Below are 25,441 nucleotides of genomic sequence, written 5' to 3'. Positions count from 1 at the left end.
GCATCCTCCTCGCAGCTCACACAGCCACCCAACTTAGTGTCATCCGCAAATTTGGAGATACTACATTTAATTCCCTCGTCTAAATCATTAATGTACAGTGTAAACAGCTGGGGCCCCAGCACAGAACCTTGCGGTACCCCACTAGTCACTGCCTGCCATTCTGAAAAATCCCCATTTACTCCTACTCTTTGCTTCCTGTCTGACAACCAGTTCTCAATCCATGTCAGCACACTACCCCCAATCCCATGTGCTTTAACTTTGCACATTAATCTCTTGTGTGGGACCATGTCGAAAGCCTTCTGAAAGTCCAAATATACCACATCAACTGGTTCTCCCTTGTCCACTCTACTGGAAACATCCTCAAAAAATTCCAGAAGATTTGTCAAGCATGATTTCCCTTTCACAAATCCATGCTGACTTGGACCTATCATGTCACCTCTTTCCAAATGCGCTGCTATGACATCCTTAATAATTGATTCCATTATTTTACCCACTACCGATGTCAGGCTGACCGGTCTATAATTCCCTGTTTTCTCTCCCTCCTTTTTTAAAAAGTGGTGTTACATTGGCTACCCTCCACTCGATAGGAACTGATCCAGAGTCAATGGAATGTTGGAAAATGACTGTCAATGCATCCGCTATTTCCAAGGCCACTTCCTTAAGTACTCTGGGGTGCAGTCCATCAGGCCCTGGGGATTTATCGGCCTTCAATCCCATCAATTTCCCCAACACAATTTCCCGACTAATAAGGATTTCCCTCAGTTCCTCCTCCTTACTAGACCCTCTGACCCCTTTTATATCCGGAAGGTTGTTTGTGTCCTCCTTAGTGAATACCGAACCAAAGTACTTGTTCAATTGGTCCGCCATTTCTTTGTTCCCCGTTATGACTTCCCCTGATTCTGACTGCAGAGGACCTATGTTTGCCTTTACTAACCTTTTTCTCTTTACATATCTATAGAAACTTTTGCAATCTCCCTACTTGTAATTATGAAGGTAGCTTCGTGCATCACAGTTATTTTCTGCAAGCTAAAGGAGCTCACAAGTTTCACGGTATATTGTTGAAGGATTTAGGTGCTCCCGGACCAGCGTACATAATTCTTCGTAAGATTTCTCTGTTGGTTTTGCCGGGACCAAGAGATTCTTCATGAAGCCATAGGTTGTTGCCCCTCAGACAGTTAGGAGGATATCCATTCGTTTGGTAGCATTCTCATCCCCTTCCAGCTCGTTGGCCACAAAGTATTGGTCGAGTCTCTCCACGAAGGCCTCCCAATCATCCCCTTCTGAAAACTTCTCCAGGATGCCGACTGTTCTTTGCATTTTCGTGCGGTTGTTCGTTACCTCGTCGCCAATTGTTACACTCACAATAAAGGGTGAGGCTGAATACTGTGTGTAATGAGCAAGTGTGATCTTAGCTCCTTTAATAAGATTCCAGAGTGCACGTACCTCGTGGGTGGCCTGGTTATATACTGTGCTTCCAAGGGATGCTGGGATCCCTTGGGACTCCAACAGGTGGGCCCTCTGGTGGTCAGGTGTCATGCAGGTTACAAAGGGTTAAATACATAACAAGTACTGTGTACAGTTCTGGGCACCGCACTTTAGAAAGGATATATGGGCTTTGGAAGCAGTGCAGCACAGATTCACAAGAATGTTAGCAGGGCACCAAGGGTTAAATTCTGCGGATAAATTGTATGCACTCGGCTTGTATTCCCTGGAATATAGAACATTAAGGTTTAATTTGATTGAGATTTTTAGGATTTTGAAAGGAATTGATAGGGTGGATAGAGAGAAACTTTTTCCGCTGATTGGGGTGGGGGGTAAGGTGGTTGTCGAGAAAAAGGGGACATAAACTTAAAATCAGAGCTCGGTCATTCAGGAAAGAACATAGGAAACACTTCTTCACAGAAAAAGGGGTAGAAGTGTGGCACTCACTCCCACAAAAGCAATAGATTCTAGCTCAATTAATATTTTTAAATCTGAGATCAATAGATCATTGCTAGCCAAAGGTATTAATAGATATAGAGCCAAGGCGGGTGGATGGAGTTAGGGTATAGATTAGCTATGATCTCATTGAATGGCTGTAAAGGCTCGAGGGGCTAAATGGCCTACTTCTGTTCCAATGCATATCATAATTACACAGGATATACGGCACAGAAACAGCCATTCGGCCCAACCAGTCCATGCCGCCGTTTATGTTCCACTCAAGCCTCCTTCTGTCTTTCCTCATTTAAGTCTATCAGCAGAACAATGTTGAAGTGTTGGCAGCTGAGATTTATGTGCTCAAGTCTCTGGAGCAGGAGTTGAACCCACAACCTTCTGACCCAGAAGTGAAAGTGCTACCACCTGTGCCACTGAGCGGTGTTCCTTCGAAGACAAAACTGGGGAATTAGTGATGGGGAACATGGAAATGGCAGAAACTCTGAACAAATATTTTGTACCAGTCTTTATGATAGAAGACACTAAATATATCCCAACAGTGGATAGTCAAGGGGCTATGGGGGGGGGGGAGGAACTTACCACAATCACAATCACTAAGGAGGTGGTACTCAGTAGGATAATGGGACTAAAGGCGGAGAAATCCCCTGAACCTGATGGCTTGCATCCTAGGAGAAGCAACGGCAGGATTAGTGGATGCATTGGTTGTAATTTACCAGAATTCCCTGGATTCTGGGGCGGTCCCAGCAGATTGGAAAACTGCAAATGTAACGCCCCTATTTAAAAAAGGAGGCAGACAAAAAGCAGGAATCTATAGACCAGTTAGCCTAACATCTGTGGTTGGGAAAATGTTGGAGTCCATTATTAAAGAAGCAGTAGCAGGACATTTAGAAAAGCATAATTTAGTCAGGGAGAGTCAGCATGGATTTATGAAGGGGAAGTCATGTTTGACAAATTTGCCAGAATTCTTTGAGGAAGTAATGAACAGGGTGGATAAAGGGGAACCAGTGGATGTGGTGTATTTGGACTTCCAGAAGGCATTTGACAAGGTGCCACATAAAAGGTTACTACACAAGATAAAAGTTCACGGGGTTGGGGGTAATATCTTAGCATGGATAGAGGATTGGCTAACTAACAGAAATCAGAGAGTCGGGATAAATGGTTCATTCTCTGGTTGGCAATCAGTAACTAGTGGGGTGCCGCAGGGATCAGTGCTGGGACCCCAACTATTTACAATCTATATTAACGACTTGGATGAAGGGACCGAGTGCTCAAGTCTCTGGAGCCAAGTTTGCTGACAATACAAAGATGGGAGGAAAAGCAAAGTGTGAGGAGAACACAAAAAACCTGCAAAAGGACATGGGCTAAGTGAATGGGCAAGAATTTGGCAGATGGAGTATAATGTTGGAAAGTGTGTGGTTATGAACTTTGGCAGAAAAAATCGAAGAGCAAGTTCTTATTTAAATGGAGAAAAATTGCATAGTGCTGCAGTACAGCAGGACCTTGTGCATGAAACACAAAAGGATAGTATACAGGTACAGCAAGTGATCAGGAAGGCCAATGGAATCTTGGCCTTTATTACAAAGGGGATGGAATATAAAAGCAGGGAAATCTTGCTACAGTTATACAGGGTATTGGTGAGACCACACTTGGAATACTGCGTACAGTTATGGTTTCCATATTTAAGAAAGGATATACTTGCTTTGGAGGCAATTCAGGTTGATTCCGGAGATGAGGGGGTTGACTTATGAGAAAAGGCTGAGTAGGTTGGGCCTCTACTCATTGGAATTCAGAAGAATGAGTGGTGATCTTATCGAAACGTATAAGATTATGAGGGGGCTTGACAAGGTGGATGCAGAGAGGATGTTTCTAGACTAGAACTAGGGTGCATAATCTTAGAATAAAGGGCCGCCCATTTAAAACTGAGATGAGGAGGAATTTCTTCTCTCAAAAGGTTGTAAATCTATGGAATTCGCTGCCTCAGAGAGCTGTGGAAGCTGGGTCATTGAATAAATTTAAGAGATAGACAGTTTCTTAACCGAAAAGGGAATAAAGGGTTATGGGGAGCGGGCAGGGAAGTGGACCTGAGTCCATGATCGGATCAGCCATGATCGTATTAAATAGCGGAGCAGGCTCGAGGGGCCGTATGGCCTATTCCTGCTCCTATTTCTTATACCTGGCCCACAGCTTACACAAGTGATATTACCATGTCACTTAGTATAGTTTGACTAACAATGTTTTAAGAGTGACAGCATCTCTTTAATTTCCTTTTTTCCTGATTAAGGGAACCAAAATTACTCTAGTTTTAACAATTTTTGAAATGGGAGTGTCCCTTTAAAGCAAATGTCAGCATTTAACTGCCATTGGAATGTTGATCACTATTTGCCAAGGGAGTTGCTGGACCTTATTTTGCCATATTGAACATGTCACTGGTGTTTAATCATAATGCAAATCAACCTTAAAGGGCCACTCCCATTTTGTTATTTTCCACCTTCATGGAAAGTGTTCTGAAATATGTATTAAGGACTCTGATTATATTTTGCACATCTGATTTTCTTTGCCATAAATTAATGTAAAAAAAAATTCATTTTCATCTGTAAACAGATGAGGATATTATAAATGTCTCTATTTGTATTTTGTTGTAAGAATTACAGCTGCTATGGATCCACTGTAATTTTATCGCTAAGTTTCAAAGTACAATTGAATCCATTAAACGTTTGTGTGACAACCACAAAGACCTTAATAATTAAAACAAAAGCAAAACACTGCAGTTGTTGGAAATATGAAATTAAAACAGAATTAACGTTTCAGGTCGATGACCTTTCGTCAGAACTTCTGATTAAAGATCATCGATCCGAAACGTTAACTCTGTTTCTCTCTCTCCACAGATGCTGCCTGACCTGTTAAGTATTTCCAGCATTCTCTGTTTTTATTCTTAATAATTAAAAGTCTTGCATCCAACGCCCATCTATAGCACCACAACTGTTAAAGGATTTACACCACAACTATATGCACATTCATAAGGCAAAAATTGTGATTAGCTCAAATAAACACTTAAATGTATTTTATTTCTCAGACTTAAAACCTTGTCAGTTTCATGCATATTACATTTTGAGTGGTTTATAGGGAAATGCAGAAAATGTTGGATTTATATCATGCAGTGTCTGCCTCTTAGATTTTCTTCTGGAGGTCGTACATGTGATTATTTGTGATCCTCTTTAGATTAAGTAAATGACTGTGCAGATTATAAATTGTTTTTAGGAAGGAGTGGCCTTGATAAGCAAATTAGATGTTTCTCAATCCAATGCTTTTTATGCTGTTCCTTCCAGGCCTTTTAATGCTTATTTAACCACATAAATACCAATGTGATTAAAGTGAGTTCAATCTCGCATTCTTTCATTTAAAATGTATCTATATAATTTTTGTTCCGAGTTTCTACCCTTTTTAATTAACATTTACAGCGACTCCAGTTTCTGTTTGTAGACCATTTCCTCAGGAATTCATTCATTTCTTAAACTCCCAACTTGTAATTACGAAGATAGCTTCGTGCATCACAGTTATTTTCTGCAAGCTAAAGGAGTTCACAAGTTTCACGGTATATTGTTGAAGGGAAGCAACAGCAGATGTAGAGACAAATAAAAGCCTGAACAATTTGTTGACTGGTTCATATTGTCTTTTGCAGTGAGAAAGCACTGATTTGGGATTCATTTTCAAGTAGAACATGCTTTAATATTACATACATTGGTATACACTTGAACAACACAATTTACCTCGATATGTCAAAATAAAAAACATACTCCGTACTTGTATTTTTGTGATGAGTAAAAAAATGTTTTGAGCAAAGTTAGAAATTCATATTATCAAAATAAATATAATAGTCCTTGCAGTAACACTGAACGCTTTGTTTGGTTGACCTGATCATAGGTAAATCTCATGTCCTTGCTCAGTTAATCTTTATTGATTCTCACTTATTAAAACCATAAAACTAAAATGGGGAGCTATAAACTGTGCAATTTAAATATACTTTACTAACCCTGTAAAAATTCATCAAGAAACATTTATGTTAAAGGATTATATATAAAGTTTGGAGACGAAAGCATCAGATCTAGTTGTCCAAGACTGTTTCTGGTGACTATCTTTACAGTTTTGTTGAGACATTCCTCTGTTAGCATACCTGCTGAGGTGAACCATTGGAAAATATCCGAACAATAATTAAAGTAATTTTAATAATTTTACAGTTTTTCCTAGATCATTGTTTAGCTTTGGAATTTTATCAGGAATACTCGACACTCCCTGGCATTTTACAGATTCTTTGTTTATTTGTGAAATATGGCTCCACGCATCTTGGAAAATCTCATCTTTGGGCTAAGTTTTATTGTGGCATCACATTTTGTTCCTGGATGTACAGGTATGTATGTTACATATTATTTTGTTTTCAGTGATCAGCACTCATGGAAATGTTCTTAACTCATTGAACGATGTGAATTATTTTATTTATTTCACTATATGTTCTTTTGGCACTATCATATTTTGGATTAGCACTACTAATAGTGTTTAATAAAGTCAGCGTTAAACTCAATATATGTTATGAATATCATGTTAAATAGAATTTGCTTCTGCTATTGCTTTAAATATGTATTAAGAGTGTGCCAGATACAATTAGTTTGTTAAAAAGTCAACAAAGTCTGGCTTTCAAAAATCTATACTGTTAATAAATTTTTGCTTTCAGTAACTTGATGACTTTGCAAGAGTTTGTTTAATATGTTTTTGAAAATGTGAATTTGCACTGCCCCTCCCCCCAAACCTGTTGATTAACATCTATTAAGTACAATGATATCTTTAGTTGCTTACACGCTATATATTGTACTTGTATGTAACAATGCTACACAGCAAGAGCGTGACTTCAGATCACATTGCTAAGCACTAAAAGACATCGCTGCAGAACTGACACACAACTTAAACTTTTTTGTGCCCAAAAGTGCTAGTATTTTTATGAAGATTGAAGGAGCACTGATTATAGCAAAGCCATGCCTTTTACAATGACTAGAACAATTCACTTTTAAGGATATATGAAAAAAATCAAGAACAAAAAAGCTTATTTTCTCCATGGAGCTCATCTCTCCAACACTCTAACTCAGCCAGCCTCGCATCCAGCTGCATTTTGAATACCTTAATGTTTTTGATTCCATTTCCTTACCTGGAAGTTTATACCAAATATTTAATGGGTTTTGAGTAAAGAATTTTTCTCTAAAAGCAATCAGTTTCTGCATGGCTTTGTTGCTCCTGAATTAAATAGTCAAATGAATAAATCACTGAACATTGTTAATATTCTATGGTTCTCTGGTGTATATTATCTAGTTGTGCTTTTCCTGAAGTGATACTTGTGTGAAATGAATTTATCAAATTTATGACCTGGGGACAGAACCATGAATGAAAAATTAGAGCTAAGACATTCAGGAAGCACCTTTTCACTCAATGGGCAGTAGAAATCTGGAATTCTCTTCCCCCACCCCCAAAAGCTGTGGATGCTGTGGTCAATTGTAATGATTAAGACTGTGATCGACAGATTTCTATTAGGTAAGGGTATTGAGGGATAGGGATAAAAGGTGAGTAAATGGAGTTGAGGTACAGATCTGCCATGATCTAATTGAAAGGAGAAACGGGCTTGAGGGGCTGAATAGTCTACTCCTCTTCTGATGTTCCTAAACTCTGAATTTGACTGATATGCGCAAATTAATTCCTAGCTTAATAAAACAAATTCTGAAAGCTGGTGGTCACATTATATCCCAATTTACTGACATTTCAAATGAGTTTTGTATCTCATTTCCTTTTTCTTAATCTTTTATTATTTCTGTCCTTCAAAATGGCTGTTCATCATTACAACAACAAATACAAAAGCAAAACTCAAAGCAAAGTTCACCATTACATATCTTTGTTGGGTAGGATAGTGGAGAAGCAGTTCAAAAACTTCCTTGTGTTGTCCGAAACCATCTTGTTTGGGAAGTACCTGTGCGCTCCCAGACATATGAAATGTTGGGGTTTTTTTGGGGTCCATTATTAAGGAAGTAGTAGCAGGACATTTAGAAAATCATAATGCAGTCAAGCAGAGTCAGCATGGTTTTATGAAAGGGAAATCATGTTTGACAAATTTGCTCGAGTTCTTTGAGGATGTAACGAGCAGGGTGGATAAAGGGGAACCAGTAGATGTCATGTATTTGGTGTTCCAGAAAGCATTCACTAAGATGCCACATAAAAGGTTACTGCATAAGATAAGAGCTCACGGGGTTGGGTTAATATATTAGCGTGGATAGGGTATTGGCTAACTAACAGAAAGCAGAGAGTCGGGATAAATGGGTCATTTTCAGGTTGTCAAACTGTAACTAGTGAGGTGCCACAGGGACCAGTGCTGTGGCCTCAACTATTTACAATTTATATTCATGACTTAGATAAAGGGACTGAGTATAATGTAGCCAAATTTGCTGATGATACAAAGATAGGTGGGAAAGCAAGTTGTGAATCTACAAAGGGATATAGATAGGCTAAGTGAGTGGGAAAAAAATTTGGCAGATGGACTATAATGTGGGAAAATGTGAGGTTATCCATTTCGGTAGGAAAAAAAAAAAATTATTATTTAAATGGGGAGCGATTACAAAATTCTGTGGTACAGAGGGATCTGGGGGTCCTTGTACATGAAACACAAAAAGTTAGCATGCAGGTACAGCAAATGATTAGGAAGGCAAATGGAATGTTGGCCTTTATTGCAAAGGGGATGGAGTATAAAAGTAGGGAAATCTTGCTACAACTGTACAGGGCATTGGTAAGACCACACCTGGAGTACTGCGTACAGTTTTGGTCTCCTTATTTAAGGAAGGATATACTTGCATTGGAGGCAGTTCAGAGAAGGTTCACAAGGTTGATTCCTGAGATGAAGGGGTTGTCATACGAAGAAAGGTTGAGCAGGTTGGGCCTATACTCATTGAAGTTTAGAAGACTGAGAGGTGGTCTTATTGAAACATATAAGATTCTGAGGGGGCTTGACAGGGTAGATGCGGAGATGATGTTTCCCCTCATGGGGGAATCTAGAACTAGGGGGCATAGTTTCAGGATAAAGGGTCGCCCATTTAAAAGGAAATGAGGAGGAATTTCTTCTCTCAGAGGGTTGTGAATCTTTGGAATTCTCTACCTCAGAGGCTGGGTCATTGAATGTATTTAAGGTGGATATAGACAGATTTTTGAATGATAAGGGAGTCAAGGGTTATGGGGAGTGAGCGAGGAAATGGAGTTGAGGCCAGGATCAGATCAGCCATGATCTTATTGAATGGTAGAGCAGGCTCGAGGGGACAAATGGCCTACTCCTGCTCCTATTTCTTATGTTCTTATGTTTTATTATGGAACCAGGAACTCTTCTCTTCACTGCCCTACCTAAAGGAAAACCATTAGCAGATTAAACTTTATACTGTGGGATTTTATAGATACAGTACAATTCTTTTCAGAGAAAAATTAATGCAAAAAATTGTGTTATGGATCGGGCTTTAAAATATAATTTCAATTCTAATAAGAGTTCAGTACCAGGTTAATCCCTGTAGATCAGGTAGGCTACATCTTAGAGGTGTAGCCCAGGGCTAACAGTTTTACAATGTATACTGGAATTCACATAGTATTTTTACTACATCTCCTGTCAGTCTGGAAGGCACAAAGTATCAAATGCTAGACCCACTGCAGACAGGCTAAAATAAGTGATCACATTTATTTACACAAACTATTTATAAAAATATTAGAAAAATACTGTACAGAACAAAAATCATCGAAATTGGGCCTCGGACCTCCACCACCAATTCCAATCTCTATCTAACCTTCCAGAAATACTAGGGGACTGAGGATCTAGTGAGAAGGAGGAACTGAAGGAAATCCTTATTAGTCAGGAAATTGTGTTAGGGAAATTGATGGGATTGAAGGCCGATAAATCCCCAGGGTCTGATAGTCTGCATCCCAGAGTACTTAAGGAAGTGGCACTAGAAATAGTGGATGCATTGGTGATCATTTTCCAACAGTCTATTGACTCTGGATCAGTTCCTATGGACTGGAGGGTAGCTAATGTAATACCACTTTTTAAAAAAGGAGGGAGAGAGAAAACGGGGAATTATAGACCGGTTAGCCTGACATCGGTAGTGGGGAAAATGTTGGAATCAATACTTAAAGTTGAAATAGCAGCGCATTTGGAAAGCAGAGACAGGATCGGTCCAAGTCAGCATGGATTTATGAAAGGGAAATCATGCTTGACAGATCTTCTAGAATTTTTTGAGGATGTAACTAGTAGCGTGGACAAGGGAGAACCAGTGGATGTGGTGTATTTGGACTTTCAAAAGGCTTTTGACAAGGTCCCACACAAGAAATTGGTGTGCAAAATTAAAGCACATGGTATTGGGGGTAATGTATTGACAGGGATAGATAACTGGTTGGCAGACAGGAAGCAGAGAGTCGGGATAAATGGATCCTTTTCAGAATGGCAGGTGGTGATTAGTGGGGTGCTGCAGAGCTCAGTGCTGGGACCCCAGCTATTTACAATATACATCAATGATTTAGATAAAGGAATTGAGTGTAATATCTCCAAGTTTGCAGATGACACTAAGCTGGGTGGCGGTGTGGGCTGTGAGGAGGATGCTAAGAGGCTGCAGGTTAGGTGAGTGGGCAAAAGCATGGCAGATGCAGTATAACGTGGATCCATGTGAAGTTATCCACTTTGGTGGCAAAAACGCGAAGGCAGAATATTATCTGAATGGCAGCAGATTAGGAAAAGGGGAGGTGCAACAAGACCTGGGTGTCATGGTACATCAGTCATTGAAAGTTGGCATGCAGGCGGTGAAGAAGGCAAATGGCATGTTGGCCTTCATAGCTCGGGTATTTGAGTAAAGGAGCAGGGAGATCTTACTGCAGTTGTACAGGGCCTTGGTGAGGCCTCACCTAAAATATTGTGTTCAGTTTTGGTCTCCTAATCTGAGGAAGGATGTTCTTGCTATTGAGGGAATGCAGCGAATGTTCACCAGACTGATTCCCGGGGTGGCAGGACTGACCTATGAGGAGAGACTGGATCAACTGGGCCTGTATTCACTGGAGTTTAGAAGAATGAGAGGGGATCTCATAGAAACACATAAAATTCTGACGGGACTGGAAAAGTTAGATGCAGGAAGAATGTTCCCAATGTTGGGGAAGTCCAGAACCAGGAGTCACAGTCTAAGGATAAGGGGTAAGCCATTTAGGACCGAGATGAGGAGAAACTTCTTCACCCAGAGAGTGGTGAACCTGTGGAATTCTCTACCGCAGAGAGTTGTTGATGCCAGTTCGTTAGATATATTCAAGAGGGAGTTAAATATGGCCCTTACGGCTAAAGGGATCAAGGGGTATGGAGAGAAAGCAGGAAAGGGGTACTGAGGTGAATGATCAGCCATGACCTTATTGAACGGTGGTGCAGGCTCAAAGGACCAAATGGCCTACTCCTGCACCTATTTTCTATGTTTCTATGTTTTTGTCCATTTGGGCCACCTGCCTCTTTGACAGCAACCCCTCTGTAAATCCTGGGTGGGAAAGAGAATGGGAGGGGGATGATGATTGCAGCCATATCTATAACAGGAAAACCTGAGTGGAGCAGGGCCCGTAGCTGTTCCGTGCAGCAAGGGATCCTAAAACAGCAAGGGATCCTAAAACAGGTATTAGGTCTGTTTTAGGAGGCCTCCGGGGCGTTTGGATGTATTTCAAATATCTTTGGCACGGGACATAGCCCCGCAAAATTGTTCCTTTTTGCCCCCATTTTCCAGGCACAAGAGGTCCAATGTCTACGCCACTGAATTATGCTCAACATGAGAAATGTTTGGGCCTCCCTTCATGAGAACAGCATAAAATAGGCTTTAGTTACAGAATTTCTTCTTTCTGATATACTCAGACTATGAAAGAACTGGGTACACAGCATTGTTTTAAGGATACTTTTCCTTTTCAGGATAGGCTGGCCCTTCATGCTTGGTTAAATTAAATTATCAAAATAACAATGCTGTCTTGTCCTGTTACAAAAATGCAGACTTTCATAGTACTTCCATGAGGTAGTAATCTCAATATTACTGTAATAACCACTGGGTAAAGTTGAAGGACCTTTTTACAATACAATGATATAACTTGCGGTAGAGCTATTGTGCTTATTATTTCTTTATTTGACTCTTGTAAGGAAAATAATGCTGTTCTTCCTTTATCCAGGTGTAGACATTGCTGTTAATGACATCACAGCTGACTACAGAATCACCATGAACATCTCGGATTCTCTTTCATTAAAATGCACAACCGTCAACAACACCCAGGATGAAGCGTTAGTCTGGTTTCGGGGAGAGAGAGAAATTAATTTGAAGTCTATGAATCGGATCAACGTTAGCACTGTCTGCATCGATCCAGTCACAGAAGATGACAATGAGGCTACTTTCAGCTGCCATTTAAGCAAAGATTATAACATCAATACTACTGTGCTTTTGGACATTAGATGTGAGTAACCTACCAATCTTAGGAAGCCAGAACGAAATCGTTTGAAGGAACTTACTAGGGAGAGGGATGAAGCTAATGGAGAAAACAAAAATGTTTCTATTTTGTAGCCAATTGCAGTATTAATTAATAGTGAATATAATGACACAACAAAGTATGCCATTAAATAACAAGGAAAGGTTTTGGAATTGACTAAATGTTGATAGTGTCGTTCCATTGTATGACAGCAGTTGCCAATGCAAATAGAATGTCATGATAAATCAGTAGAGTGAAAGATTGAAAATTCAATGAGACAATATTGATACCGTATCAAGCAATAGTGAGATCAGACTTGAGGTATGCTATCTACTTTTGGTAATTAAAAATAAAAAGAGAGATAGAGGTATTGACAAGGCTCAAAAATAGACAACAAGGATTATACCAGGTCTTAAGTACATTAGCTGTGAAGGAAAGGTAACTGAGTAAAACCTGTGCTTGTTGAAAGTAGTGTGAGTGGAAGGGGAGAAAACAGAACCCCAAGTTTTTCAAGATATGAATGAAATTGTTGGGCTGGATATAGAGAGAATATTTGTACTAAACTATAAGAGAAAAAAATAGGGGACTGATGGTTAAAGTTAAGGAAATTTTGAGCTAAACATAAGTTATGGGATCCCAACTCCACAGCTGAAATTAGCTTTAATCATCACATAGATTTTGGCCAGGATTTTCACTTTGGGGGAAGCCTGGCAAATCTTGGTCATGGCAGGCATTCATTGCCCCAATGGCCTGCCAAGGGCTCAGGCTATTCGGCATATTCTAGGTGGGTGGCGAATGCCTGCGGCGGACACTAGGCACTTGTCGGAGTGTGACGGGGCTAGCTGCCCCAATATTGGACATCCCATTGACCCTAGCAATCACAGATGACCTTTGACGCACCTCAACAATTAGCTCAGATTGACAAAATGAATTGCCCTGAAATTAAATTTTGTTTTAAAATAATGCTTTAGCTTATGCAGTTGGTCACCCAATCAATCGCACAGGCTAAAGTGCCCCCTTTTTAAAAAAACATCATCCACATTGGTATTGTTACTGTGCCAGTTTGAGATGGTAGACAGAGGAGTCTTAGCTCCTCTGTCACAGGAGTGTTATGGACATTCCTTGTGCCCAGTGTTGTAAGGGTGCAAATGGCACGAAATACATTGGATTATATGTTCCCATTATTTGCATGCCATTACAGTACACCCATTAAAATCCCGGAAGTGGTGGAGGTCATCGGAAAGCCAATAGAGTGGTTCCCGAAAGATTTCTCGTTCAGGAAAGTACTTCAATATATATAGTGTGGAATCATTTTAATAGTCATTTTAATTTTTCATGTTCAAAAGTACAGGGTAGCACATAAAGTAACAAGTTAAAAATTGCTTTATAATTGTGTTTAGTTTTTTTATGCTTAACTTGTTGTAGTTATCCCTATACTGAGTAAGAATGGCGATGATCCAATCGAAGTACATAGAAGAGATGATGTGACGCTAACTTGTAATGTGAAATCCAATCCACCGGCTCTGATGTCCTGGTATAAAGATAACAGTACCCTGAAGATGGTGGCCGGCAAACACAGTGTACACTGGGACAGTAGTGTCTTTCGCCTATCGATTAAGAAGATAGAGAAAGTAGAAAGTGGGACATATGTCTGCATGGCCAATTCCACACTTGGAAGCAGCAATTTGGCCTTCCAACTGACTGTGAAAGGTAGGAATGACCAAAACTCGGAACTAAGAAGAACAGCTAAATTAAAATGAGCAAATGTACGATTTCCTTTCCCTTAAATATTCCATTTTAATATATTTTGTGTATATATAATGATTTGTTCTAATGTCAAATACTGGTGTCTTTCCCTTGGCAGTTACAATTTGCAAACTTACAAAATACATGCATCATCATCATAGGCAGTCCCTCAGAATCGAAGAAGACTTGCTTCCACTCTTAAAATGAGTCCTTAGGTGGCTGAACAGTCCAATACGAGAGCCACAGTCACTGTCACAGGTGGGACAGATAGTCGTTGAGGGAAGGGGTGGGTGGGACTGGTTTGCCGCATGCTTTTTCCGCTGCCTGCGCTTGATTTCTGCACGCTCTCGGCAATGAGACTCGAGGTGCTCAGCGCCTTCCCAGATGCACTTCCTCCACTTAGGGCGGTCTTTGGCCAGGGACTCCAGGTGTCAGTGGGGATGTTGCACTTTTTCAGGGAGGCTGAAAATACATTAACTGAGCACAGAGCATGTAAATGTGACTGTACTTTACTGGAAGAGTATAAACTGAAACCATTTTACTGCTATTATTCAGTGCTTACCTATTTTAAACAAAGTATTAGTACATTATTCCTCAGGCTACCTTTAATTGACAACATTTTAATTGCTGCAGCTTGTAATAAACATTCATTATATTATTTGGCAGATAAACCATATGTCGTACCATATGAACCAATCGTTGCTGGGCTAGTGGTTGTTGTGCTGACTGTTCTTTTTGGAATCATTTCACGGAGAAATGCAATTCTTGAGGTGAGTGCACGAAAAATGGAAACTTTTGAGATCAAGAGCGGAATATCATTTAGAAAAATGCAGCCCAAGGTATGGAGTGGTCAGTGATCGGTGACAGAATTATAGAACCCAGATTCATGGTTAGGAATCCCAACACAGTGAATTCTCAGTTTTGTCCATGACAAGCAGATGAAAGGATTGAATGGAGACCACCACAAGCATCAAGGAAAAAAATGAAACAAATGTCACTGCTTTTGTGCATCTAGTTGAAGAGTAGAGTTAGTAGAAATCTGGGCGTGGTTCATCAACCTGCCATGTTGAACAGGAAATAAATGTTTTTTAGTACAGGCAAAACTGAAAGAGGGAGAAATCCATAACCTGTGCAATGAGGCTATTGTTCAAACCACAAACTACTGACTCGAGGTATGGATCACTTTATTATTTGTACTTGCTGCAAAAAATGGTGCATAAATCACACCTTAACACATTCCACATACTTTTTCTCATACCCAATACAAAAAGATCACTTCAATAGGCAAGCCCACACTTCCCATGAACTGAAACTGGATCTTATGTGTGAAGTAAGCTGTGCGGTAGCAATCACTGGGTCACCAGTAACATATTTACTATTGATGTGTAAACTGGAAATGGTAACTTTGGGCCTTTTCCGCTGATGGACAGTTAGCAGGCTTGACAGCCTGTATAGGTCACTTAACAATTAAAAATAAAATTCGTTATGAAATAAAATGAGCAGAAGTATAGGTAAGAACAACAGCAGACAGATAAATCCGTGTTTCTCACTTAGCTTACAAAATCTGTTACAAAACAATAAAACATTTCGGCCCGGATTTTGCATTGAGTGTAACGGTGAGGCTAACAGCTCTCACCATTATTATGGAGTAAATCAGACAGCAACTTCTGACGTCCACATATGCACAGTTAAACGCGGAAATCTGGAAGTTGCTGTCTGTGTTACCCTGCTCCTCCAGAGGCTGCGAGAGACTCAGCATTGAAATACACGCAATGTTGTGAAGTTGCAGTACATACCCACTTGTTACCCACTAAACACGGCAGAAAATGTTAGGGCTGGTGCATTCAGGTGTAAGTGAATTTTTAATGGTGTGATCAGTCATAATTGCTGCCAAACAACCACTCCGGCCCTCAAAATGTTATTTTACAAGTATGGAGTCCCATTCTTTGAATTAGTATTGGAGATTTAAATTTTTTTAAACTTTTTCTTTCTGTCTCTTTATCTCTCTTAATTCCATCTTTCTTTACCCTCTCTATTTTGCTTTCTGTACATGATTTAAACCTAATTCATACTCCTGATTAATACATCTTAGTTTAGATTCTACATGGCTCAGTGAGGATTCTTCAATCTGATTGGTTGAAGAGCCTCGCTGTTGCTTACCCACACATGCTACAGATCTCCTGTAGAGGGCGCCGAGCTGGATCAGACGCCCAATGACAGCAAGTCGCTGCTCAAAAGCCCGGGAAAACTCTGTGGGCAGCTGTCAGCATCCTGAATGACAAGCTCTGTTCCTTGTCCGCTGACTGCAAAATCCGGGCCTTTGAATTTTAATAGTTCTCTGTGGGATCAGACTTTTATTTTGGACCAATAGTCATTGAATTCCATCAACCTCAACTTATCTGTAACTTGATGCAGGATTCCAGTTGTAGACTTATTTAGCCAAACCACTACAATAACTCTCTTTGCTTCAAAGTATGATCTGGAAGATAAAAGATATCCTTCCCAATTAAATAACACTGCCAACCAAAGTGGTATTCAAAGGCCCAGAATTTGCATGACAATTTTTCCTGATATATAGACCCTAATTTTTACGGGAAGCAGAGAGTGAGTGGGGCCGCATATATGTGGTCGGGAAAGTCGGAAATATTGGGAAGGAGGAGTTCCTGCAAAATTAACGGCAGAACTTCATTAGAACCTTTTTACTTGAGGTTTGGTGTGGGGGTACTCTGAGTGTGGAAGAGAGGGAGAGTTCAGCAGTTGGGTGGGGGGGGGGGGGAGCGGGGGAGGGAAGATGATGGAATCCCAGAGAGATGGGGCTTGAAGATTGCGTGTGTCATGTATTCAACTATTATTGTAACCCATGTATAAGCTGACCTAAGTTGTATACCTTGAGAACATTGACCACAAGGGGTGCACTTGTGGGAGACACTCCTAACCTGGACTTTGAGGTATAAAAGGGGAAGCTCCACCCACCCTCATCACTTGAGGTCTTGGTAATAAAGGTAACTGGTCACAGAGTGACCTTCTTTCAAGTATGAGCCTCGTGTGCATTTATACTGTATAGTAAGGATGTATCAGCGTGGCTGAGGGGGTCAGCCAGTCACCCTTCAGCTGCCGTGGTTCCCGAGCCCTGGAACCCAAATGACCCCCAAAATCTGAGGAAAGCAGCCTCATTTAAATATTATAATTACTAACCCACCTCTCCAGAGCAAGTTACCTGGACATGTCCAAACACATCGCAGTTAAAGAAAGACTTGCATTTATATAATGCCTTTCATGACCACCGTACGTCTCAAAAGTGCTTTGCAGCTAATGAAGTACTTTTAAGAGTGTAGTCACTGTTGTAATGTGAGAAATGCAGCGGCCAATTTGCGTACAGCAAGCTCCCACAAACAGCAATGTGATAATGACCAGATTATCTGTTTTTGTTATGTTGATTGAGGGATAAATATTGGTCAGGACATCGGGGATAACTCCTTCTAAATAGTGCCATGGGATCTTTTCTGTCCACCTGAAAGAGCAGACGGGGTGTCGGTTAAACATCTAATTCGAAAACTGGAAGCTGGCGCGTTTGCAGCGTATTGGAGCCGAGTTTCACATTTTTACCAATTTAACCTCTTTTGCCCTCCCCCACCCGACCTTCTCCTGCCCATCGTGGAGGGGTTAAAATTCCTTCCATAATGTGAAACAAAAGAGCTCTGATATAGGGACTGATATCCTAACCCCCGCTAATTGCAGTTTTCTGTGATACTGGTTAAGCAAGCCACCTTGTCAGGGTCAGGCAACTCTCTTTGAAGTGACATTAAACATTAGTCAAGATGGATAGTTCTTTCAGTATAAAGAAGAAGACAGTCCTTTCAGGAAGTAGTGGGGAGATTTTAAACCTGCCATAAGACTGCCTCGCTATCAATCCCCACACTAAATTACAAAGTAGCTTGTGGAATGACACAGGATAAATCTCTCATCATCACAATAGGGTTTTTATGACTGTCAGACCTGAGGTGTGGCTTACCGACTATTGCAAACTATCTTTTGCCCTGGCTTGGAAGTTCCTGCTGCATTGTTTGTACTGTTTTTTTTATGGTAGGAATTGTAATAAACTGATCACAATGACTCTTGGAAAGGTTTATAGACATTCAAGGACACCTTTGTTCAGCGTGACACATGGCAATAAAACACACTCTAATCCTGTAGTGCCCAATACCTTCAACTTCTCGCTATTTTCTCCAATGTCCACTATCATGGGCATATTTTAATATCTAAAAACATAATTCTAAGAGAGGCATTCTACATTTTCCTCATTACAGATGTAACCATTATTATTTTGGAGCATTAGTCACATTTCGAGCACTTGTCCTCAACAAGATGGAGTCATCTGGAATGGTGACAAGTTGGGGAAAATGGACTTTGTTTGGGATTTACAACTGAAAAGAAGCACTTTTCCCCTCTCAAATGTATTTGCAAGATGTACCCCAGCCCTAAAGAGTAATGATCAAAGTGCTCACTGGTTCAAACGCTAAGAGGTGCAGAGCATTTGAAACCATCAACTGTTCTTGGAACAAACTTTATGCATTCTTTAGTTACCTATTGCTGTAGGTGGGTAGTTAAAAGTGACATAGTATATGTACCTTGCCACATGTATAATATGTGTTTTGCTGATTATCTTTCAGAAGTCACGTAGAAGCCTGCGATCCAGTTGTCCATTCAGCTAAAAGTTGGGAACGGTTCCATAAAACTCTCAATATAAAAGAATTTAAGGGATATTTCAGGATTAAAAAGGGATGTAACTGAATTTAGTATGTCTGGTTGAAGACTGATTCAGCAAAACCAGTACAAAAGCTCTCTGAGCTCTGCACTTAATTCATTTCAGTTAAGATGCATCTATAATGTGTGAGAATTCAAGCACAGGATTTCACAGACTATTACATACTGAATATTACATAGAATTAATGACTTGTACTTTACACCGAACCCTGTTGAGTACAGTGTAAAAAATGTATGCACTCCCAACAATAGGAATATATAAGAACATAAGAATTAGGAACAGGAGTAGGCCATCTAGCCCCTCGAGCCTGCTCCGCCATTCAACAAGATCATAGCTGATCTGGCCGTGGACTCATCTCCACTTTCCCGCCCGCTCCCCATAACCGTTAATTCCCTTATTGGTTAAAAATCTATCTATCTGTGATTTGAATACATTCAATGAGCTAGCCTCAACTGCTTCCTTGGGCAGAGAATTCCACAGATTCACAATCCTCTGGGAGAAGAAATTCCTTTTCATCTCGGTTTTAAATTGGCTCCCCCGTATTTTGAGGCTGTGCCCCCTAGTTCTAGTCTCCCCGACCAGTGGAAACAACCTCTCTGCCTCTATCTTGTCTATCCCTTTCATTATTTTAAATGTTTCTATAAGACCACCCCTTTTCCTTCTGAACTCCAACGAGTAAAGACCCAGTCTACTCAATCTATCATCATATGGTAATCCCCTCATCTCCGGTATCAGCCTAGTGAATCGTCTCTGGAGCCCCTCCAAAGCTAGTATATCCTTCCTTAAGTAAGGTGACCAAAACTGCACGCAGTACTCCAGGTGCGGCCTCACCAGTACCCTATACAGTTGCAGCAGGACCTCCCTGCTTTTGTACTCCTTCCCTCTCGCAATGAAGACCAACATTCCATTCGCCTTCCTGATTACCTGCTGCACCTGCAAACTAACTTTTTTGGATTCATGCACAAGGACCCCCAGGTCCCTCTGCACCGCAGCATGTTGTAATTTCTCCCCATTCAAATAATATTCTCTTTTACTGTTTTTTTTTCCAAGGTGGATGACCTCACATTTTTTGGCATTGTATTCCATCTGCCAAATCTTAGTCCATTTGCTTAACCTATCTAAATCTCTTTGCAGCCTCTCTGTGTCCTCTACACAACCCGCTTTCCCACTAATCTTTGTGTCATCTGCAAATGTTGTTAAAATATGCAATGTATTGAGCAATGTTCTGAAAAGTTCATGAACTTAAGGCCAGTGATCCTTAATAATGCACTACTTTAGTTAAATGTGACTAATTTATATTGGTTACAGGTTAATATTTCAGCACAAGATTAGCTCACAGCCAAAATTTTTCATGTATTCTGCTGGAAGCTGTTGAAATAAGATACATTTATTGCAATTATAAAAGAAGATTAGGACCAAAGTTCTCCCTTCCCTGAGTATGGTAGCAACACCAACAGGGGATGGATGAGAAGGGAATGCCTGTTTTAATGGAAAATAAGATTGTGCCTGATTATATTTTTATAATCAATCTTCTGCTAATGAAATTACACTCTCCGAACTCGCATGTTTCACAGCAATGGGTTCCTGCAATTTTGTTAACAGGTTATTAATTGCGGAGGAACCAGCATTCGCCCACTTTAACTAAAAGAGGAATTTTACCGTACTCTAGTTAAATGTGATTAAGGATCACTGGCCTTAAGTTCATGAACTTTTCAGAACATTGCTCAATACATTGCATATTTTAACAACATTTGCAGATGACACAAAGAAAGTCTTGCATTTATATAGTGCCTTTTATGACCACCAGACATCTCAAAACACTTTACAGCCGATGAAGTACTTTTGGAGTGTAGTCACTGTTGTAATGTGGGAAATGCGGCAGCCAATTTGCACACAGCAAGCTCCCACAAACAGCAATGTGATAATGACCACATAAACTGTTTTTGTTATGTTGATTGAGAGATAAATATTGGCCAGGACACTTGGGATAACTCCCTTGCTCTTCTTCGAAATAGTGCCATGGGATCTTTTACATCCACCTGAGAGAGCAGACGGGGCCTCAGTTTAACGTCTCATCTTAAAGACGATACCTCCGACCGTGCAGCGCTCTCTCAGCACTTCACTGGAGTGTCAGCCTAGATTTATGTTCTCAAGTCCCTGGGGATTTGAACCCACAACATTCTGACTCAGAGGCGAATGAGTGTGCTGCTCACTGAGCCTCGGCTGATACTATTCCCTAAAAGTAACAGAACGATTCCCTAAAACCCTGAGAGTTCCAGCTTTTTCTGTTAGTTTCAATGTTGGCAACTGTGGGAATTGTAAAAACAACCCATAACTTTAATATAAAGTGAGCCTCAGTGTTTCATTCACATGGAGAAGTGGGACCTTAACCACAATGCTATGTTTGCATGGTATTGGTGAATGAACTATTACTGCCTAGTCTTTGGTGGAAACTTTAGGCAATATCTAAGCAGATTTACTGAGCAAAATACTGCTACACCGATAGAAATATTTAACGCGGTGATGTTTTTTCCCTCAGTGCTACAGGAGGAAAACCGATGCCAGCACATGTAATGAGCATGATGCTCAATAGGAAGGCAAGACTGTGAGTACCATTCATCTTCTGTTGTGCTGCACTTTTAATTAAAGGCAAGCTAAAGACACGTTTTAATTATGTTTTGCGCATTTATTACAGAGGAGCTTGGAGGAAACCCGCAACTCCCTCAAAGGAAATTTAATCCAAGATAAAAAGATTTTTTTCTGCAGAATGTCAAAGGAACAAAGACAAAAATGATGAAGAAAATGTATAAAAAGCTGTGCAAAAATGAGGAATGTACTGATACCAACTCTGCCTAATATTCCTCTGCGCCTGAAGAATTTCACTTCACCCCACCCCCTCAATTATTGGTGTTGAACAGTCGAATTGCTATTCTGTTATTTAATTAAATTAAGAATGTCTATAACCTTCGCCATGGTAGTTCATACGTGAATTAAAAATGTTATATTTTAGCAAGATTTTTATGTCATAATTTGTTATTTTAAATTATCTTGTTCTTTAGTAAACAAAATAATAATTTCACTGAATTTTTTTTACTCATTGACCATTCAATTATTTTTCTATTTGGTACCTTTATTTGAGGTCAAATATTTTAAGAATAATTTCAAAGTTATAGGCTAAAACATTCTTTGGGAAAATATACATAAATATTCTAGCTGCTGTTAAAATTTGTTAAGTATTGTTCACCTCATTAAATTGATAATTTTTCCGCTGAAGATTGGGCACTTATAACAATTCTTTTTCCTTCTTCCAGTTAATTCACTATGTGGTTCCTTCATATGTGTAATGAGGACCTGATTGACCCATTTTCTCATATCCAGTTTGGAAAATCTCCTATAAATCTACTATAATGTGCTCGTATGTCAGCGTGGCTCAGCTGGTAGCATTCTTGCTTCTGACTTAAAATGTTGCCGGTTCAGGCCCTATTTTTGGATCTGATCACATAATCTCGGCTGACACCAAGGGAGTGCTATATTGTAGGAAGTACAATCCGTTGGGTGACACCTTAAACTGAGACCCAGTTTTCCCGTTCAGATGGACATTAAAAGTCCCATGGCACTAATTGAAGAGTGGAGAATTCTCCGGATACCCTGGCCAAAATTCCTCCTTCAACCAATATCTCCAAAGGCAAGTTAGTTGCTCACTCAACTCATTGCTATTTTAGGGATTTTGCTGCACAGAAAATGGACATTGCATTTGGCTAAATATCAGTCATCACACTTCAAAGTAATTCATTGTATATGAAGTACAAGGATGCTGATGAGAAATGTGATAAAGGTGTTTTATTTTTTACATATGCAAAAATAGAGTACTGGAAAATAAAACATAGACAATGGATAAGGGATGAGTGGTGCAGTAGCTCAGAATCCTATTCTGCCTGAGACCTGGATTTAAGTCTACCCCAGAATGATAAGACTGCACTCTGCTTTGTGCTTGAAATAGTGTCCACCCAGTACCTCGTGCGCCCAAAGCATAAAACTACCCACAACTTGGTACTAAATTGGTAATATTACCAAGAGAGATCACAAGAATGGCTGGTGTGAGAAGTGGAAAAGTTCATACTAGTACGGTCAGTGGTGCTGATCTGAAGCTGGGAGTAATGCATATTGTTTGGGAGGTTTCCTCTGTATCGTGCCATGCTAAACCAAACCTGGCAATTCCTGATGCTGAAACAAAATAGAGTAGAAACATTTCCATCCCATCCTGCACCGAAGGAGGTGAGGAGGGGGGGGATAGGAGAGCAGATTGTCCCCCTTACATAGGGAGGGTCGAAGAGGACATGGTAAGCGTTGGGGATGGGAAAGGGGTTGGGGTTGGGGAAGGGTGGGACCTGACCAAGCCTCCTTCCAAGGGCAGGCAAGTATAGGATTTTCTACCGTGTGGGGCAAGCTGACACTGGAGATACACCCATAGTGACACGTGCATCCCCCCTTGTAACTTGGGTATCATCCTACTGATTCCACAGATTCCAAAGAGAAAATCTATCAGAGCCATTATAAAAACACTAGCATCATGGAGGCAACTTTAAAGTTACCACTAATTTAGAAAATCGCTGACATAATCTTACCACTACATAGCACTCAGTCCAGAACATCTGGAAGATAACCAGATAGATAACTGGAGGATGACGATTGCAAGATAGAACTTGAATTTTTCACACCCCCCAGGTTGCCCCAAAGTGCTTCACATACAGTTAATTCTTTCAAAGTGTAGTCATAGTTCTATGAATGCATTTTATGAAGGAGGAATATTGAAGTAGTGGTGCACAGTTCCTGTCCAACTGCTTGTTTTATCAATGTATTCCATCTAAACATCAAATTAAAAACGGAAATTATTTCCTTATTTGCTAACTGATCCTTGTCGTGCTTGTCAGTGGTAGTGAGAGACTACTCACTAAAGCTGGAGCAAGAACCATCGGGTTTCTTGATTAGATAGTTTTACTTATTGTGTACCTGCCCCAATTGATGTCACAAGTTCAACAATTAATAGATGATCAGAATAGCACTGTTAAATAATATGCACAAAGGAGCTGTGACTGTATTCACTGTTAATCCACCAGCTTGGTCTAAAACAAAAGCAAAATACTGCAGATGCTGGAATCTGAAATAAAAACAGAAAATGCTGGAAATCTCAGCGGGTCAGGCAGCATCTGTGGAGAAAAACAGAGTTAACATTTCAGGTCTGTGACACTTCATCAGAACTGGAAAGTTCAAGATGTAACAGATTCTTAAGGAAATGCAGGGGCAGTGAAAGGGAGGGGAGAGGAAAAAACAAAAGGGAAGGTCTGTGATAGAGTGGATAGCAGGAGATTAAGAGACAAGGGATGATGGGCAAAAGTGAGATGGTAATGCAACAAATGAAGAAACAAAAGATGAGTCTAGATGGGGTATGAATCAGCTAGGTCTATCTGATTGGATGGCAAATTAAATTAGCTCTGGAACTGTTAAAAGCTCAGAAGATCCTGTGCATTCTAGACATTTTTTAAGACAAGAAACGTTATTTTGAGATTCATATGAATTAGAATGACAATGCTTTCAGTAATAAGAATTACCACACAGAAAGAAAATTCAGTCTTGTGTTTATCTACAAATAGATTTTGTATATAATGGATAAAAGTGAAAAATATCATTTATGATGTGTTTAATTTTAGGTGTCATCTTTTGCTTGCGTCTTCTTGTACATTCACTATCAGAATAAACTAACTGCCATGCAAAGATTGTTATCTCTTTCTTCACACTCACCATATTTTATACATACTACTCCCAAACCTAAGTGTGTATGTTCTGTGCCTCACAGCAGCAGTCCTTCATTTTAAAATAATATATGCTTATACAAGGTGATATTTAAAATTGGCTAATCATGGTTCTGTGGTTCCTTTTATGTTATAATCATTATTATTATGATAAATTAATAGGAAATGCTGTCTTTTTGATGTCTTAAAGGTATGGTCATTAATTTTAATTTTAAATAGCAAATAACTACTTTAGGGCAAAAGATTTACTAGCTGAAAAGACAACAATAAGCAAACTGAGGCAGTAGCAGGTTATTTAGAAAGGGATTTCCAAACCTACTTCACTAAATGGGTATACATGATGTTCTTTATAGTTAGAACAAACACATTTGGAGCTTAGGTGAAATAAATATTTCTAGGGCTGTTAAATTAAGTCAATAAACACCAGTTTATAAAGTCAATAGCCTTACGCACTGACATACAGTTTATATAGGCTGTTAGTGGAGGAGTGAAGTCATAACTGACTTGAAGTAAAAGCAATTGCATTCGCGTTCATGGGACTTTGTTTCTCTATAAATCTGTATGACACACGTACATGTGGTGCAACAAATCTAAGCTCGTATAAGTATTGCGAAATATTTAATTGTGTTTAGAAACATTGAAAACACAAGAGGCG

General features: G+C 39.9%; 1 protein-coding gene across 1 annotated transcript in view; it reads left to right on the top strand.

Annotated features, from left to right (window-relative positions):
- Positions 1 to 21,942, top strand: part of LOC139226388 (transmembrane and immunoglobulin domain-containing protein 1-like) — a 36,951-nt gene extending 15,009 nt beyond the window's left edge. Inside the window, exons 2-7 of the mRNA XM_070857125.1 lie at positions 6,171 to 6,340; positions 12,175 to 12,453; positions 13,891 to 14,175; positions 14,878 to 14,981; positions 21,516 to 21,581; positions 21,672 to 21,942. Of these exons, the coding sequence (XP_070713226.1) occupies positions 6,262 to 6,340; positions 12,175 to 12,453; positions 13,891 to 14,175; positions 14,878 to 14,981; positions 21,516 to 21,569 (801 nt within the window). The 5' untranslated portion in view covers positions 6,171 to 6,261 and the 3' untranslated portion in view covers positions 21,570 to 21,581; positions 21,672 to 21,942. The remainder of the gene's footprint in view (positions 1 to 6,170; positions 6,341 to 12,174; positions 12,454 to 13,890; positions 14,176 to 14,877; positions 14,982 to 21,515; positions 21,582 to 21,671) is intronic.
- Positions 21,943 to 25,441: the final 3,499 nt, after the last annotated feature.

This window comes from Pristiophorus japonicus, chromosome 16, assembly GCF_044704955.1.
Source record: "Pristiophorus japonicus isolate sPriJap1 chromosome 16, sPriJap1.hap1, whole genome shotgun sequence".
Classification (NCBI taxonomy): domain Eukaryota; kingdom Metazoa; phylum Chordata; class Chondrichthyes; family Pristiophoridae; genus Pristiophorus; species Pristiophorus japonicus.
The sequence above is the reverse complement of the archived record's forward strand: the minus strand, read 5'-3'. Positions and strand labels throughout refer to the sequence as shown.